The sequence below is a fragment of the Staurois parvus genome, unplaced genomic scaffold (assembly GCF_062004578.1).
Source record: "Staurois parvus isolate SC_StPar_1 unplaced genomic scaffold, SC_StPar_1.0 ptg000293l, whole genome shotgun sequence".
NCBI classification, from domain to species: domain Eukaryota; kingdom Metazoa; phylum Chordata; class Amphibia; order Anura; family Ranidae; genus Staurois; species Staurois parvus.
Window position 1 is genome coordinate 542,784 of NW_028318089.1, and position 15,350 is coordinate 558,133.

Genomic DNA, 15,350 nt, shown 5'->3' on the forward strand with positions numbered 1-15,350 from the left:
GGAGGGAGTGTCGGGCTCGGTTGTCCACACAATGCGGAACGCTAGGAAATGGCACCTGCGGAAATATGTGATTGGGAGAATTGTCCTTTCTCCAATCAGGAGTAGAAAAGAAGTTGGCTGTTGGTACTATTAAGGGTCAGGTATCATTAACCTTAGCTGGTTTTTCCAAAGACCGATTGCTTCTCTTTAGTTCGTACTTTTTTATAAGGAGTGATGTATACTGTTCCTCCTGTCAAAAAGCCCCTGGGACTTGAACTTGGTCTTGGCAGTTTTACAGAAAGCACCATTTGAAACTATCAGGGAAATTCCGTTAGTTCTGCTAACTGGAAAGAGTTTGCTTTTGGTGACTATCACCTCTGCAAGAAGGGCATCGGAGTTAGCAGCTCTTTCTTGTAGAGAGCCATTTTTGGTTTTACATCAGGATAAGGTGGTTTTGCTGCCTCACCTGTCCTTTTTGCCAAAGGGGGTTTCTAGTTTTCATTTCAATGAGGACATTGTTCTGCCCTTATTCTTCCCTAGGCCTCAGTCGGCAAAAGAACGATCTTTGCATGCCTTGGATGTGATGCAGGCAAAAAGGGTCTTTTTGAGAATGATGGTGTAGATTAGAAAGCTTGAATTGAAAGCTTATTTTGCTGGAAGGACCCAGGAGAGGACAGGCGGCAGCCAAATCAACTATTTCTAACTGGATTCATTAGTTAATCATTCAAGCCTGTGGTTTGAAGAGCAAGGTTCCACCCTTTCGGGTGAAAGCACACTCTACCAGGAGTGTGGGGGCATCTTGGTCTATCTGCCACCAGGCGTCACTCAGGTTTGCAAGGCTGCTACATGGTTTTCGGTTCATACAATCACAAGGTTTTACCAGGTGGATGTCAGAGCCACGGAGAATTCTACCTTTGGCCACAGTGTTTTACAAACCGCTTTTTGGGATGTTGACAGGGGTTATTGTGATGTCACCCACCCTTCAAGGTTATTGTTTTGGGACGTCCCACATAGTCATTACTATGGCATGCTCTGTGTCCCGTGATGTACGATAAAAAAAACATATGCAGTACATCTCTGCAATACATGCTCCTTTCCCTGTGTTTTATCTTTTGAAGAGTCTACCCCCTATAGACCCTGTGAGATAACCCCTGTGAGAACAGAAAAGTTCTTTCTGTTGATGTGCCAGAAATGCACTTGGTTCCTTAGTGCTGCTGTGGACTGACCACAGGCAGCTTTTTTATGGGCCAAGTGTTGCCAACCCTTCCTCTATCTCTTGCTGAAGTACTCAACCGCTATTTATTACTGTCATTATTATGGCCTGCTCTGTGTCCCGTGATGTACTCCAATAAATGGATTTTACAACTATGTAGAAAAAATAATTTATTTTTTTTCCCCTTGACGTAATCTAATAGCTAGTGCCCACAGTAGACATAATGCATGAGAGTATAAAAAATACAGTGAGCGCTCCAATGGTCAGCAGCTGAACATTCAAGGAAAACACATAAAAGTCCCGACAATATATATATATATATATATATATATATATATATATATATATATATATATATATATAAAATGCAACGCTGTGTGATGTTACTATATTGAAGGCAGATATAAATAATAAATGAAACCAAAGCAAATGAATAAATCAATAAATAAATCAATAAATAAATCACAGTCCAGTAATGGTGCTCGCTGATTCCCAGTGCAAAAGTTAGAAATGCGCACTAACCAGAAATGTATTAATAATACACATGTGTATATGATATCATGGAGATTTCCCTCTCTTTTCTGGTCTGGTAATGGGCAAGAGCTGAAGATAGCAGAGATGAAGCGCCCTCGTGTGGCGAAATGGAGGTCCAGCAGGTCACAGAAATCCTTACAGAAGTGTGTGAGGTGGAAAATTCCTCCTCTCAAAGGCTGGGTGCAGGGATCAATCTGGGTCCACAGAAGCTGAAAAGGCTCATCGCAGAAGACACAGGAAAGAACCCATAGTGGCCCAGGACGCCATTGACACTACGCCGCCGGTGCCACGTGGAGGCCCGGCGGCCATCTTTAATCTTAAAGGGTCAGTCATTTGATTAAACCTGGCACCATTGTGAGCTTTTCCTGAGCACTCCTGTTTTTCTTGAATAAAATCATTTTTATCAACCTACTACACTATGGGTTCTTTCCTTTGTCTTCTGCGATGAGCCTTTTCAGCTTTTGCGGTCCCAGATTGATCCCTGCACCAGCCTTTGAGAGGAGGAATTTTCCACCTCACACACTTCTGTAAGGATTTCTGTGACCTGCTGGACCTCTATTTCGCCACACGAGGGTGCTTCATCTCTGCTATCTTCAGCTCCTGCCCATTACCAGACCAGAAAAGAGAGGGGAATCTTCATGATATCATATACACACGCGTATTATTAATACGTTTCTGGTTAGTGCGCATTTCTAACTTTTGCACTGGGAATCAGCGAGCACCATTACTGGACTGTGATTTATTTGTTTATTGATTTATTTATTGATTTATTCATTTGCTTTGGTTTCATTTATTATTTATATCTGCCTGCAATATAGTAACATCACACAGCGGTGCATTTTCTTTATAAGTAGACATAATGCATTTAGCTCTCTGTTTAGTCACCTTTTTTCTTCTTTTTTTGACATGCCTGCTTTCATTGTTTATTATGCAATAGTAAACAATACATGCTATATACATAAATACATATTTGAGTCATATACAGTCATAACTGAAATTCAGTGTGTAACATATTAAAGAATAATCAAAGTTTGAAGTGTGCCTAAATACAGGGAAACATATAAAATGATTGATGCACATCCCATGCTGAAACAATGTTTATCCCTCCTCTGCAGGTGTGTTAGAAGAAGCTGAGTTCTACAACATTGCTTCATTGGTCCGGCTAGTAAAAGAGCGTATTCGAGACAATGAAAATCGAACTTCACAGGTAAATCTAACATCTTATTTCCTTGGTGTTTTATACTCCTCACCCTTAGGCTCCATACACACTACCATTTTTTTTTTAAGCTCAAAAAACGCAGATAATAGCGTTTTTTAGTAGTGTTTTAGAAGCTTTTAAGGAGCATTGGCGTTTTTTCAGTACATGTAGAAGGGGGAGGGGCGCTAGAAAAAAGCCGTTAGGAGTGTTCTATTAGCGTTTAGTGTTTTGGGTTTTTTTTTTTCTTCCAGAAAAACACTTCAAAAACTGTTGTTTTTTTTCTGCTCCTAGACGCTGAAGCTCAGAAAATACTAATAGCCTAAAGTAGTGTGCATGGACACATAGGAGAACACTATTTAGCTTCTAGGAGTAGAAAATAATGCTAATAACTGCTTCTAGGAGCGTAAAAAAACACTAGTGTGCATGGAACCTTAAATCTGAAGACTTCTTTTGACTCCATGGCATGAAGTACAAATGCTTCTGATATGCTATTTATTGAATGACCAGTAAAAGTGTACTGAGTGTGCCAGGGATTAATAAATCAGAATAAACTGGGAAAAATCAACTAGTAGCTGGGATGCAGTTTTGGTTTCTACATTTAACATTGTTGGGTAGCCAGTGTGCCTAAAAACAGCTTTCATGTCCTTTCTATCCTTTTTGCATTGTAGTTTTGCTGGCTCTTGATTACATATTGATTTGTCCACTTCTAGCATATTGACTAGAAATTATAGTCATAGGTTGAAAAGACTCTGGTAATCACTCAAAAATTTGAAATGGCTGTTCCCTGTAATAGGGGAGCTGTTATACTTACACCTCTGGCATGCAAGTCCTCCTGCCTTACCTCCCTGCCAGTGCTGCCTTAGGCCAAGTCTTCAGTATTTGACAATTTAAGACGTGTCAGATGCCTGTGTCCTGCACTGTGGCTCTACCATCCAACCCCTATGTCACTATATACCAGCAGTGATTTTGGGGTGGGAGGATGGAACCACAACCCAAGGCTCAAAACCATTCTATGCGTCTGGGAGCGGTTAAGATTTTGTCAGTAGGAACAGCTATTTCCAAGCTGAAGTTTATTCTGCCTCCCCTGGTTTTCCTTCCCTGCTTCATCAACATGCTAGTTAAATTATTAAGTAAAAATTTGTTTTAATTAAATACCTTATTTTAGACCCATTGACGTCATCACAGGGTCTCTGTGCTTTTCAGGGCAATGCAGTCAGATCATGGCTGGTGGGAGGGGCCAGCAAGGGTACTGTACATAGCTTTCTTAAAACACCACAGCACCCTGCTTCTATACTCCTCTCTCAAGAGCCCATAACCCTAATGCAAGCAGTGGGCTGGTTTATGAGAGGAGGTATGCAAAATACCAAAACGCCTTGATGGGTGGATGTCATACTATATAGAAGTAGGCATGCAGACATTTTGGTAACGCCTACATATGATTTATTTATTTCAGGTACTTGTATAGTGCTGTCCATTTACGCAGCGCTTTACACATATATATATTGTACGTTCACATCAGTCCCTAACCCTCAAGGAGTGTACAATCTAAGGTCCCTAACTCACATTCACACATACTAGGGACAATTTAGACCGGAGACAATTAACCTAGAGGCATGTCTTTGGAGTGTGGGAGGAAACCGGAGTACCCAGAGGAAACCCACGCAGGCACAGGGAGAACATGCAAACTCCAGGCATGTGGTGCTGTGGCTGGGATTCGAACTGACAACCCTAGTACTGCCAGGCAAAAGTGCTAACCATTTAGCCACTGTGCTGCCCATACATATGATGCAGAACCTCCAATTGTTGAAGGAAATTAACGTAGAAGTTCACTTTATTGGAAAATATAATAAATGCACACATTTTTGCAGAAAAAAATGTGCATTTAATATTTTTTCCTACAGGAGCCTGCAGAGCATTGCACCTGTGACCAATGGATCATGGGCGCAATGTCAGGTTCCTACACACTCTTCCTCCAGCTTTATGCCCATTCCTCCATATGGGCTATAAATTATAAAGATGGAGGAAGAGTGAAAGCGCCTTTACAGTCCATTGAGCACTACAAGCTGTTTGCGGCGGTGACAGATGGGATTTGTAGTGTTTTCACTCAGATTCCTGGAATTTGATAGTGCAGCTCTGTGGGCAGAGCCACGCACAGCTTCACTATTTTTGAAATGTGACCGTTGGCATAGGATGTATAGGGAGAGAATTCCTTGCCTTCTGTCACAGTGGAAGGGGTGAGCGGGGCATGAGCTGGAACATGTTACACCTTAAATTTGGTGAACTTTGTCCTGAAATTCATTGAATGAAGGGCAGGTCAGGGACAGTTTGGCTGGGGAGGAAAGAGCTGGATGATGTTGGATCTCAGCCTGGAAATGAGACAGGCGCTATCTATGACTTGCTGTAGTTACTAATGCACAATGTAAGAAGACTGCAGTGTGCGGTGAAATTAGAATATGCAGTCTGTCATAGTTGTACAGGCTCCTCTCTTGTACTCAGACTGCAGGGCAAGCTGGAGTTCAGCCTCAATTTTAGGTGACTGAAATGGTCACTTTAGGAATTGACTTTTACAACATGCAGAAATACATAGTTTACTGCATGCATTTTTTTTGTCTTGGTACCTTTTCTAACTACCCATGTGATTTGTTTGTTTGAATCCTCCCATGTGTGCAACCTAACCGTGCTAATCGCTTCATCATCTTTTACCAGGGTCCTGTGAAACATGTATACCGAGTGTTACAGTGCCAGGAGGAGGAACTTACACAGATGGTGTCCACCATGTCTGATGGGTGGAAGTTTGAGCAGGTGACTGAATAAAATTTAAAAAGATTTGTCTTATTGGTATACAATAAAAGCTTTATTTTTTTTTTATTTGAGGTTATAAGTGAAATGCCTCTGTACTGTAGAATTACATAGTATTCTGTTTCTATATAAACAAATCCATATCCCCCTATGTCAGCGTGGATGTCATACCATCAAGACCAATCAGGGTGGATTTGATTTTAATCGTGCTGATTTAAACCACTAGTGAAAAGGCTCAATTTAATTCATAATTTTTAAAGAGCAACTGTCATCTCTGTCCTGCAGCGGCTCCTCCTCTGACCTGCTGTTGACTCACCGACAGTACCATTCACTTTAATGGGACGGCTGGTGATGCCGCAGTGACACCACAAGGTGAGGGACGTGGCGGCAGCAGGGGAGTGGATGCCCGCTAACAGGCGCTGCCATGATGGATCTGAAATGACAGGTGCTCTTTGATTGTAAAGAATCTGACTCATTCTTGCTGGTAGTAAGAATCTTTAATATTTGCAAACCAAATGAAGGTTTCCTTTTTAGAATAATAAGCAGTCAGGTTAGTAAAAGTGATATCAGTATCGATTTTATGTTAATAGGTTCATCACACATAGCTGGAGAACGACTCAAATTCTTTTATTTCATGTTTTTTCTCATTGTTACTGTGACATTGTGTGAATGCATCAATGCCGTGCATGTTCTCAGCTTGCAGAGCTTGGATTCATTGAATCATTTTACCGAATATGTAATTATTGCAGAATATACAGCCTCATGCTACATAACTAGGCTCCATTTGATGCTGAAAAAACGAAATTATTAATGTATCTTAAATGGAAAACTATCTTTAGTTAGATTTTTTTTTTCTTGTCAATTTTTTTTATCCACCCTAAGATCAATCAATACCATCATTCACTGACTCTTTTATATAAACACTGTAGGAAAGAAAAAAAATCTAGTTCTAGCCACAGTGTTAGTACTGCAAAGAAAATAAGGTTTTAATTTTCTCTGTGGTCTTGTGTTCGTGTTGGGAAGGACTAACCATTCATCATATCTTTAATGCTGGCAGATAGGCAATTGAAAAAGTAGGTACACCCCATTGAAATCATCAACATATTTGAACAAGCAAACATTAGATCTTTATTCAAAAATTCCTACAGATAAATTGTTACATGATAATAAGAACATATGGAAAATTAGCTTTTTTCCAGTCTTTTTATTTAACAAAATATTGATAGACGTACTAGTATACAGTGGGGAAAAAGCAGGCCCACCCTTGGCCTCAGAAGCTGGTATAGCACCCAGGAACTATTTGTAGACCCATTACATGGATTTTATGACCACTCTTTTGATGCAGAATTTCTTCAGTTGCAGGATATTTGTGTTTCCTTATATGAACTGCCAGTTTCAATTACATAATTAGTCTGGTTGAAAAAAGACACAAGTTTATCTAGTTCAACCAATAAAAGGGGGGAAAAAATTGACAATCCTAAATACACAATACTATACCCAGAATTGATCCAGAGGAAGGTAAAAATAAACCCAATAAAGCTTGATCTAATTTGCATCACCAGGGAATTCATCCCACCTTTCATTGTGTTTTGGATCAGGGCTTTGACCAGGCCATTCCATAACCCTCAAATTCTTTTTTGGGCCATTCCTTGGTTGATTTGCTAGTGTGTTTCGGATCAGTATTGTGTTGGAAGACCCATTTAAGGTTCAGCTTTCAGGCAGTCTCACATTCTCAACAAACACACCTTGATTTGATGCAGAATTCATAGTTAACTTGATTGCTGCAAGCTGCCCAGACCCTGAAGCAACAAAGGAACACCAAGCCATAATCCTTCCAACACTTTGCACACAGTTGATATGAGGTTACTCTCCTGAGGTTTATTCCAAACCTGTCTATATATACTGTAACCAGACAACGTATCTTTGATTCATCTGTCTACAGCCTATTGTTCCAGAAGGCCTGGTCTTTGCCTGTTCTATGGCAAACTGTAGTTTTAATCTTTTAGATTTACCAAAACCACATAATATGAGGTCAAACACTTTCAATTTATATACAATCAGGCAGGGCCTTGCACTACATAGTTGAAGGTAAATCTAAAGGAAATTGAATAAGAAAATTGTATCATGTATGGCCAGCCTAAGTCTAATGTTCTTTTTGGATAGAAAAGGCTTTGTTCTGGTATACTGGCATAACTCCCATGCAGGATAATTTGGTGCAGTCTCTTGCTGGCTGTAGATGCATGCACTTTGACACCAAATGTTACAAGAGTGACCTGCAGATCTCACAATTAAATGTTGGGGGTCTTTAGAGACTTGTTTAAACATGAAATGGTCAGCGCTTGGGCTGAGTTTGCTAGGCCCGCCAGTTCTGAGCATTTTAGAAGTCATTTGAAATCTTTTCCACTTGTAGATTTTTTTTTCCTCTTACAGAGGAGTGATTGAATTCAAATACCGTATTTGCCGGCGTATAAGATGACTTTTTACCCCTTGAAAATCTTCTCAAAAGTCGGGGGTCGTCTTATACACCGGTATACGGCATACTGACACTTTTTAGGGGGGCGGCGCGGTGCCGCCGCCGCCCCCCCCCCCTTCCAACGGAAGGGACACTAAGTACGGGGGTGGGTAGGGACTGTTTCTTACCTGGCTCCGGTCCCACGACGATCCGGTCCAGGAAGCGCGGCTGTTCCTTTAGTTCGGCCACTGGATGTTTGCGCGGCTGCTCGGCTCCGCCTCCTCACCGGTGATTGGCCGCCAGAACTGTAGCTCAGGAAAGGCACACAGGCGTCCAATCACCGGCGAGGGGGTGGAGCCAAGCGGCCCCGCGAAAATCGAGTGCAGGAGCAGCAGGTAAGTGTTCAGTGTAGAGGTGCTGCTGCAACCACATATGCTGGCTGCAGCAGCACCATACTAGAACAGGGTCAGCAAGTGTAATTGGTGTCAGTGGGAGGAATAGTGCCCCATCATTGGTGTCACTGATACCAATGGTGGAGTACTATTCCTCCCACTGACACCAATGATGGGGCACTATTCCTCCCACTTACACCAACGATGGGGCACTATTCCCCCCCCCCCCACTGACACCAATGATGGGGCACTATTCCCCCCCCCCCCACTGACACCAATGATGGGGCACTATTCCCCCCCCCCCCCACTGACACCAATGATGGGACACCATTCCACCCCCCACTGACACCAATGATGGGACACCATTCCACCCCCCACTGACACCAATGATGGGACACCATTCCACCCCCCACTGACACCAATGATGGGGCACTATTCCTCCCACTGAAACCAATGATGGGGCACTATTCCTCCCACTGACACCGATGATGGGGCACTATTCCTCCCACTGACACCGATGATGGGGCACTATTCCTCCCACTGGTGTGCATTGGAAGAGGGGTAGTCTTATACGGCGAGTATAGCCCAAACACTACATTTTAGCAGGAAAAGTAGGGGGTCGTCTTATACGCCGGCAAATACGGTGATTTAGTGAGCTTTTCAAACCCCTCGATAGATCTATAGTCATTCGCAGCTTTCTTTATGTGGCCTTAGAGAGAGCAGTATTGATTTTGGCATGATGACACTACATATCAATAACCAAACACCAGACTCTAGATTTTCGAGATTTCAGTAAAACCAGTTCCACCTGCATACGCCCTTCTTATCTTTGAACAACCTGACTCTTAATTTCATGGATTAGATGAGGAGGTAATTGTAAGGCCCCTTTCACACGGGGCGGATCCACTTTGCTCAGTAGGGGATCTGTTCGCTGATCCCCTGCTGAGCAGAACGGGCAGATGACAGGTTTGTATCCACTCAATTTATGCCGAATAGACGCTCTTTCTTACTTTTTTTTTTTTCTTTTTTTAAGCAGACTGTATCAGATTTGAATGTAGGGGGTCTGTTTTGCACCTTCCAGTCCATAGGGGTACATAGAGCATCTGATCAGATCCACCTGAAAAACTGACAGGCGGACCTAGTCACATTGCCCGTGTGTACATGTCTTCCATATGACAGATCTACCTTTATGTTCATTTACACCGAGTATGAATACAAATAGTACACAATGTTCTCTGTCATTTGTTCAAGTATATTACTTTTGTCTGGAGAATGAAGAGCTAATGTTAGCCTGTTCATATATGTTAAAAAAAAAAAGTCATGTCAACAATGTCCATAGGATGTACTTTTCACCTGACTGTATGTGAGATATGGCTAGCCACTAGAACATATCTAGAGAACTTGCAAAAGCAAATACAGAAAACACACTATTGTCCAATTTGCTTTCTTATTCTATGTGCTGTATATACACCAATTGGCCATAATTTTATGACCACAGATAAGTTAGGTGAATAACATTGATTATCTCATTAGAATGGCATCTGAAAGTCTGTGGGTTTTATTAGGTAGCACGTAAACATGTTGTCCCTGAAGTTGATGTGTTGAAAGCAGAAAAAATGGGCATTGTACTTTTGTTTTGTATGGGGCTGTGTAGCCACAGACGACCAATCAGGGTGCCCATGCTGACCTGTGTCCACAGCTAAAAGTGCCATACAATGGGCGCATGAGCATCAGAACTGGACCACTGAACAATGGAAGAAGGTGGCCTGGTCTGATGAATCACATTTTCTTTTACATCATGTGGCTGGCTGGCTGGGTGTGCGTGCATTACTTACCTAGGGAAGAGATGCCACCGGGATGCAGTATGGGAAGGAGGAGGCAGTGTGATGCTTTGGGCAATGTTCACCTGGGAAACCTTGGGCTTGCCATTCATTAGGATGTTACTTGCCACATACCACCTACCTAAACGTTGTTGAATACCTAGTACACCCCTTCATGGAAACGGTATTCCCTGATGGCAATGTCCTTTTTCAGCAGGATAATGCATCCTGCCAAACTACAAAAATGGAAAACTACTGGAAAAACAAGTGAAATCCATGGAGTACTCCACCTTGAAACTTACAGGACTTTAACCACTTGGCAACCACGCTATAGCCGAATGATGGCTACAGTGCAGTTGTCGAGTTCTGGGAGGGCGTCTTATGACACAACTGATCACGTGATGTGGTAAAAGGCCAATCACAGTGGCCTTTTACCATGTGATTAGCGATGTCCAATGACACAGCAGATCACCGGTAAATGCAGTTGCCAGTTATTGGCTGCACTTTCCTCACGCTGTCACAGCATGAGGAAAGCACTGCCGATAACTGGCAATTGTCAAGACTGATTGGCACTGATGATCAGTGCCCACAAGTGTCCATCAGTGTCACTCACCTGTGCCCATCAGTGTTACCCACCTGTGCCCATTAGTGCCTAGTGCCACCCACCTGTGCCCAGCAGTGTCGCCAGTCAATGCTGCCCATCAGTGCCACCTATCAGTGCAGCAGCATCAGTGCCAGCTCATCAGTGCTGCCTATTAGTGCGCATCAGTGCTGCCAAACCATGCCACCTCATCAGTGCCGTCTATCAGTGCTGCCTCATCAACGCACATCAGTGAAGGAGAAAAATTACCTGTTTCCAAAAATTTATAATAGAAACAAAGAAAAACTTTCTTTTTTTTTTTTTTAAATTTTTTGCTTTTTTTTGTTTTGTTTATAGCACAAAAAATAAAACACGTAGTGGTGATTAAACCACCAAAAGAAAGCTCTATTTGTGTGAAAAATTATAAAATTTTCATATGGGTACAGTGTTGCATGACCGGGCAATTGTCATTCAAAATGCAACAGCGCTGAAAGCTGAAAATTGGGCTGGGCACAAAGGGGGTTTAAGTGATTAAGGATTTGCTGCTGGTGCCAGATACCACAGCATGTATTCAGAGGTATAGTGGTGTATATACCTTGACGAGTCAGGGCAGTTTTGGTGGCAAAGGGGGGACCTACTCACTAATAGGTAGGTGGTCATAAAGTTATGGCTGATTGGCGTACTTACTTCTTCTTTCTAATAAAGGAATCCTTAAAAGGTAACAAAACATTTTAGAGAATGATTTTACATCGTAATCAATTGCCTTGAAATTCATTGAATTAATCTTTATCATATTTGCATTATGTTACAACTGTCGATAACTTGATAATTCTTCTCTGTCTACAGTACTAATGTAATTGTAATTTTTGTTTCAGCTTATCAATATTGGTTCTTCCTATAACTATGGGAATGAAGACCAGGCAGAGTTTCTTTGTGTCGTGTCCAGAGAGCTGAATAACTCTACTAATGGATTGGTCATTGAACCCAGTGAGAAAGCTAAAGTGAGTGTATCTGGTGAACTGTGTGTGCAGTGTACAGTATGTATGTCATTTTGTCTTTGCAAAGAGGGCTGCTTTTTTTATTTTAAAAACTGCTGGTCACCTGATTTTTTTTTTGGGCTGTAAGACGGGTGTGGAAATTAAAAAAAAACAAAAAAAACTACTTGTCCGAGGACTAAATCGGGGTCCCAATGTACTTGTCCCTCATGACAATCTACTTGTCCTGATAACAAAGAAACATGTTAATCAAAACCGTATTTAAATAAGGTCTTATTTGTTTAATACTACTGAATGAGACAGTTTTATCACTAGGGATTTTCAATGGATGTGTGTCCCTTTTTAAACCTTGAAATGTCTTTGCCAGGATGGATAATACAAAAGCTTTATGTTTTTTTATTAGCCAGAGCTGCTTTTAGGAATGTCTGGGGCCTATAAAAATGAAATGGGCTTAATGGTGACCTAAACTTTTAATATTTTTAACATTGCACTGTTTATATCCTAGTCTACTCCCTGTCTGTCTCCAGTACCAAATCAGGGAACTAGCAGGGAGGGGAGAGACCTTGCAGTGTAATAGGCACTGGGTTTTGGGTGCTCATCAAGAAAAAGGAGTGTGGGTCTCTCCTAACGCTCAGCAGAGGTGCATCTGCTGAGTGAGTGAATTACCCTCGCACACGGAAGCACTTGTGTACTCAGTATAACCGCATGCTGAGCAGAGAAATCAAGCTCCGGTATCCATCAGGGTCAGATCTTTTTTTTTTGTTCAACCTGCTGGTTATGGTATCTACCAAAATATATGGTATGGACTGCCTTACTGAGCCTACGTTAAAGAATAATTTCATTAATACCAGCAACTGTTGGGACAATGAGCATCTTGGTCAGGTCTATGTACAGTAGAATGTATAGAGTACAGGGGTCAGGAGTAAGGAAAAAAACAAAACAACATATGCACTGCAGCGGTCAGGATGAGAACCATGTTCATATCAGAGTCCTCCTTTGCATCAAAGTTCCCAGCATTACCTCTGTACATTGAAGTGCACCTTTACATCCTATCAGACTGTGGCGGGGTGCGCCCTTACATCCCATCAGACCATAACGGGGTGCGCCCTTACATCCCATCAGACCATAACGGGGTGCACCCCTTACACCCCATCGGACCGTGGCGGGGTGCGCCCCTTACACCCCATCGGACCGTAGCGGGGTGCGCCCCTTACACCCCATCGGACCGTGGCGGGGTGCGCCCCTTACACCCCATCGGACCGTGGCGGGGTGCGCCCCTTACACCCCATCGGACCGTGGCGGGGTGCGCCCTTACACCCCAGTTCAGTTGCTAACTGGACATGCAATGGTCAAGTATTTGAAGCACCTAAAAAAACAGAGGGGGAAGGAGATAGATGGGAAAGCTCTGTTAGTGCAGAGATCATTCACTCCAAGCTGCTCTCTGCAGGCTCAGACAGCGGCATTGATGGTACAGCCAGATTGATCTTCAAATTTCCCACCCACACATCCCTTCCTCAATCACTCACTGGCTGGGTTTAGCATGTGAGTAGGACAGACACAGAGAGGTGGGAAGAGGTAGAGCAAAAGAATACCCCCGCCTCTCCTCTCCTGTCTGTGTGGGGAGGGTGGGGGGAAGGGGTGAGGGAGTGCGCTCGCTGGACGAGTGTTACACTCAGCTTGCACAGCTACAGCCAATTCTGCCTGTGTTTACCAACAGAGCTGCTGCTTGCCCGCAGCAGAGCTAAGTGACAGAAAAAACAATCTGCCTGGCGTCTGAAACTACATGTCCCGGGTGTCAGGCGATGGGATTCGCACATCTCTGTAAGAAAATGTACTGATCATACACAACACATACGGTATATGTACATTACCTGTACCTGGTACCATTATTTAGATATAAGGTGTCATTTTTGCATAGGTATTTTGAAGTGGCACAATTTTTTAAGTGATCTGTTGTAAGATGGTTCTCATGGATGGTGAGTATTCCTTTATGTCTATGCATTACACTGTCTGCTATTGCCCCATGACTGTTTTAGTTTCAGATTTTCATAATTTCTGTTTTTTTCAGATTCTTCAGGAGCGAGGATCCCGGATGTAAGAAAGAACATGGACTGGAATCTAATTATGAGCTCTGCCCAGACTGTAGCCAAAGCCCTCACTGCCTGCCGAGCTCATGCGCTGTACTCCTCAGTGATCCCCCTCATCCTCAGCAGGCCTTAAGATCCCCAAATTAAAGAGGGGAACCTTGTGAGCATAGTAACACAGACAGTTTCTCCTCTTGTGGGCCTGTGCTTTGTATTTTCAGGTTATGTAGGAATGATGTCAGTTATTGTGGGGTGCAAGGGTTGGGGTGGGAGGTTAAAATCTGCTTGTTTGCAGCTACATGTGTATTTTTTTGTGTGTGTGTGTCCTTTCTCTGTGGCCTGTCATTGTTTTCTGCTGTGCTCCAAGGACTTGCAGAAACATGGCAAGATCACTGCCTTTCTGCTTGATCAGTGGATTCTCTGGCCTTCCAATTGAAATCTCTTCCTTTCTGACAGTTGCCAAAAGTCTTTCTCTGTTTCCTGTCTCTAGGGCTGCTTACAGGGCAGTCTTATCCTCGGCTGTGATTCTAAGGGGGATCCATCTCCTAGAGCCTCATGTCTGATACATGCAGTTCTACATACAGCTGGCTCACAAGCAAAATGACAGCAACAAGACAAATATAGACTTTTACTGAAACAATCATTGTTACAGCACAGAATGCTGCTTATACCACTATTGTTACTGTTCAGCAGTTATTAGGGGCACTTATATACGGTATCTACAGTGCATGCATATACATACAGTACGTAGCATGGTATTGTGTCCAATTTGCAAGCGGGGTTGGGGATATTGTCTCCGTTTGGATTGCCAGCCTCAGACACGGGCTGCTTTTTCATTGAGCAAAGCACAAACTCTCTTAACATTCCTTCCATACAGAGAAAAGATGTGGAGCCAAGTAATTTATGTTGATGTGGATGTAAAAATTTGTCTTGCAAGAACTGTTTCATTGCCAAAGCTAGTGTGTGTATTTTTAATGTGTCCTTTTCTCCTACCCTCCTCTCCCACCTTCAACTGTGGCTGCCAAGTTAATCTGTTTGCAGTATGCCTGTACATAGTACAATACATTCTTTGTATCTAAGAAGCATATCCTTGTTGTGATATTCAAAAGGGAAGAGGTCAGCATGTTGCCATTGCTGAATGGTAAAATCAGTTTGTTCTTTAAGCTTCAATGGATAACATAGATATAAAATATATTTGCATTGAGGCACTGGGCTGTGATAATACCATGCAACTGCAGCACTGACTTCCATTCACACTGTGAAGAGCTGTTATACCCTTTTACAGTTGTTACTACTTACATGCT

At 42.6% G+C, this 15,350-nt stretch overlaps 1 protein-coding gene across 1 annotated transcript in view; it reads left to right on the forward strand.

Moving 5' to 3' along the window:
* Positions 1–15,128, forward strand: part of KCTD2 (potassium channel tetramerization domain containing 2) — a 35,283-nt gene extending 20,155 nt beyond the window's left edge. Inside the window, exons 3-6 of the mRNA XM_089682640.1 lie at positions 2,842–2,933; positions 5,631–5,726; positions 11,843–11,968; positions 14,031–15,128. Coding sequence (XP_089538766.1) covers positions 2,842–2,933; positions 5,631–5,726; positions 11,843–11,968; positions 14,031–14,060 — 344 coding nt within the window. The 3' untranslated portion in view covers positions 14,061–15,128. The remainder of the gene's footprint in view (positions 1–2,841; positions 2,934–5,630; positions 5,727–11,842; positions 11,969–14,030) is intronic.
* Positions 15,129–15,350: the final 222 nt, after the last annotated feature.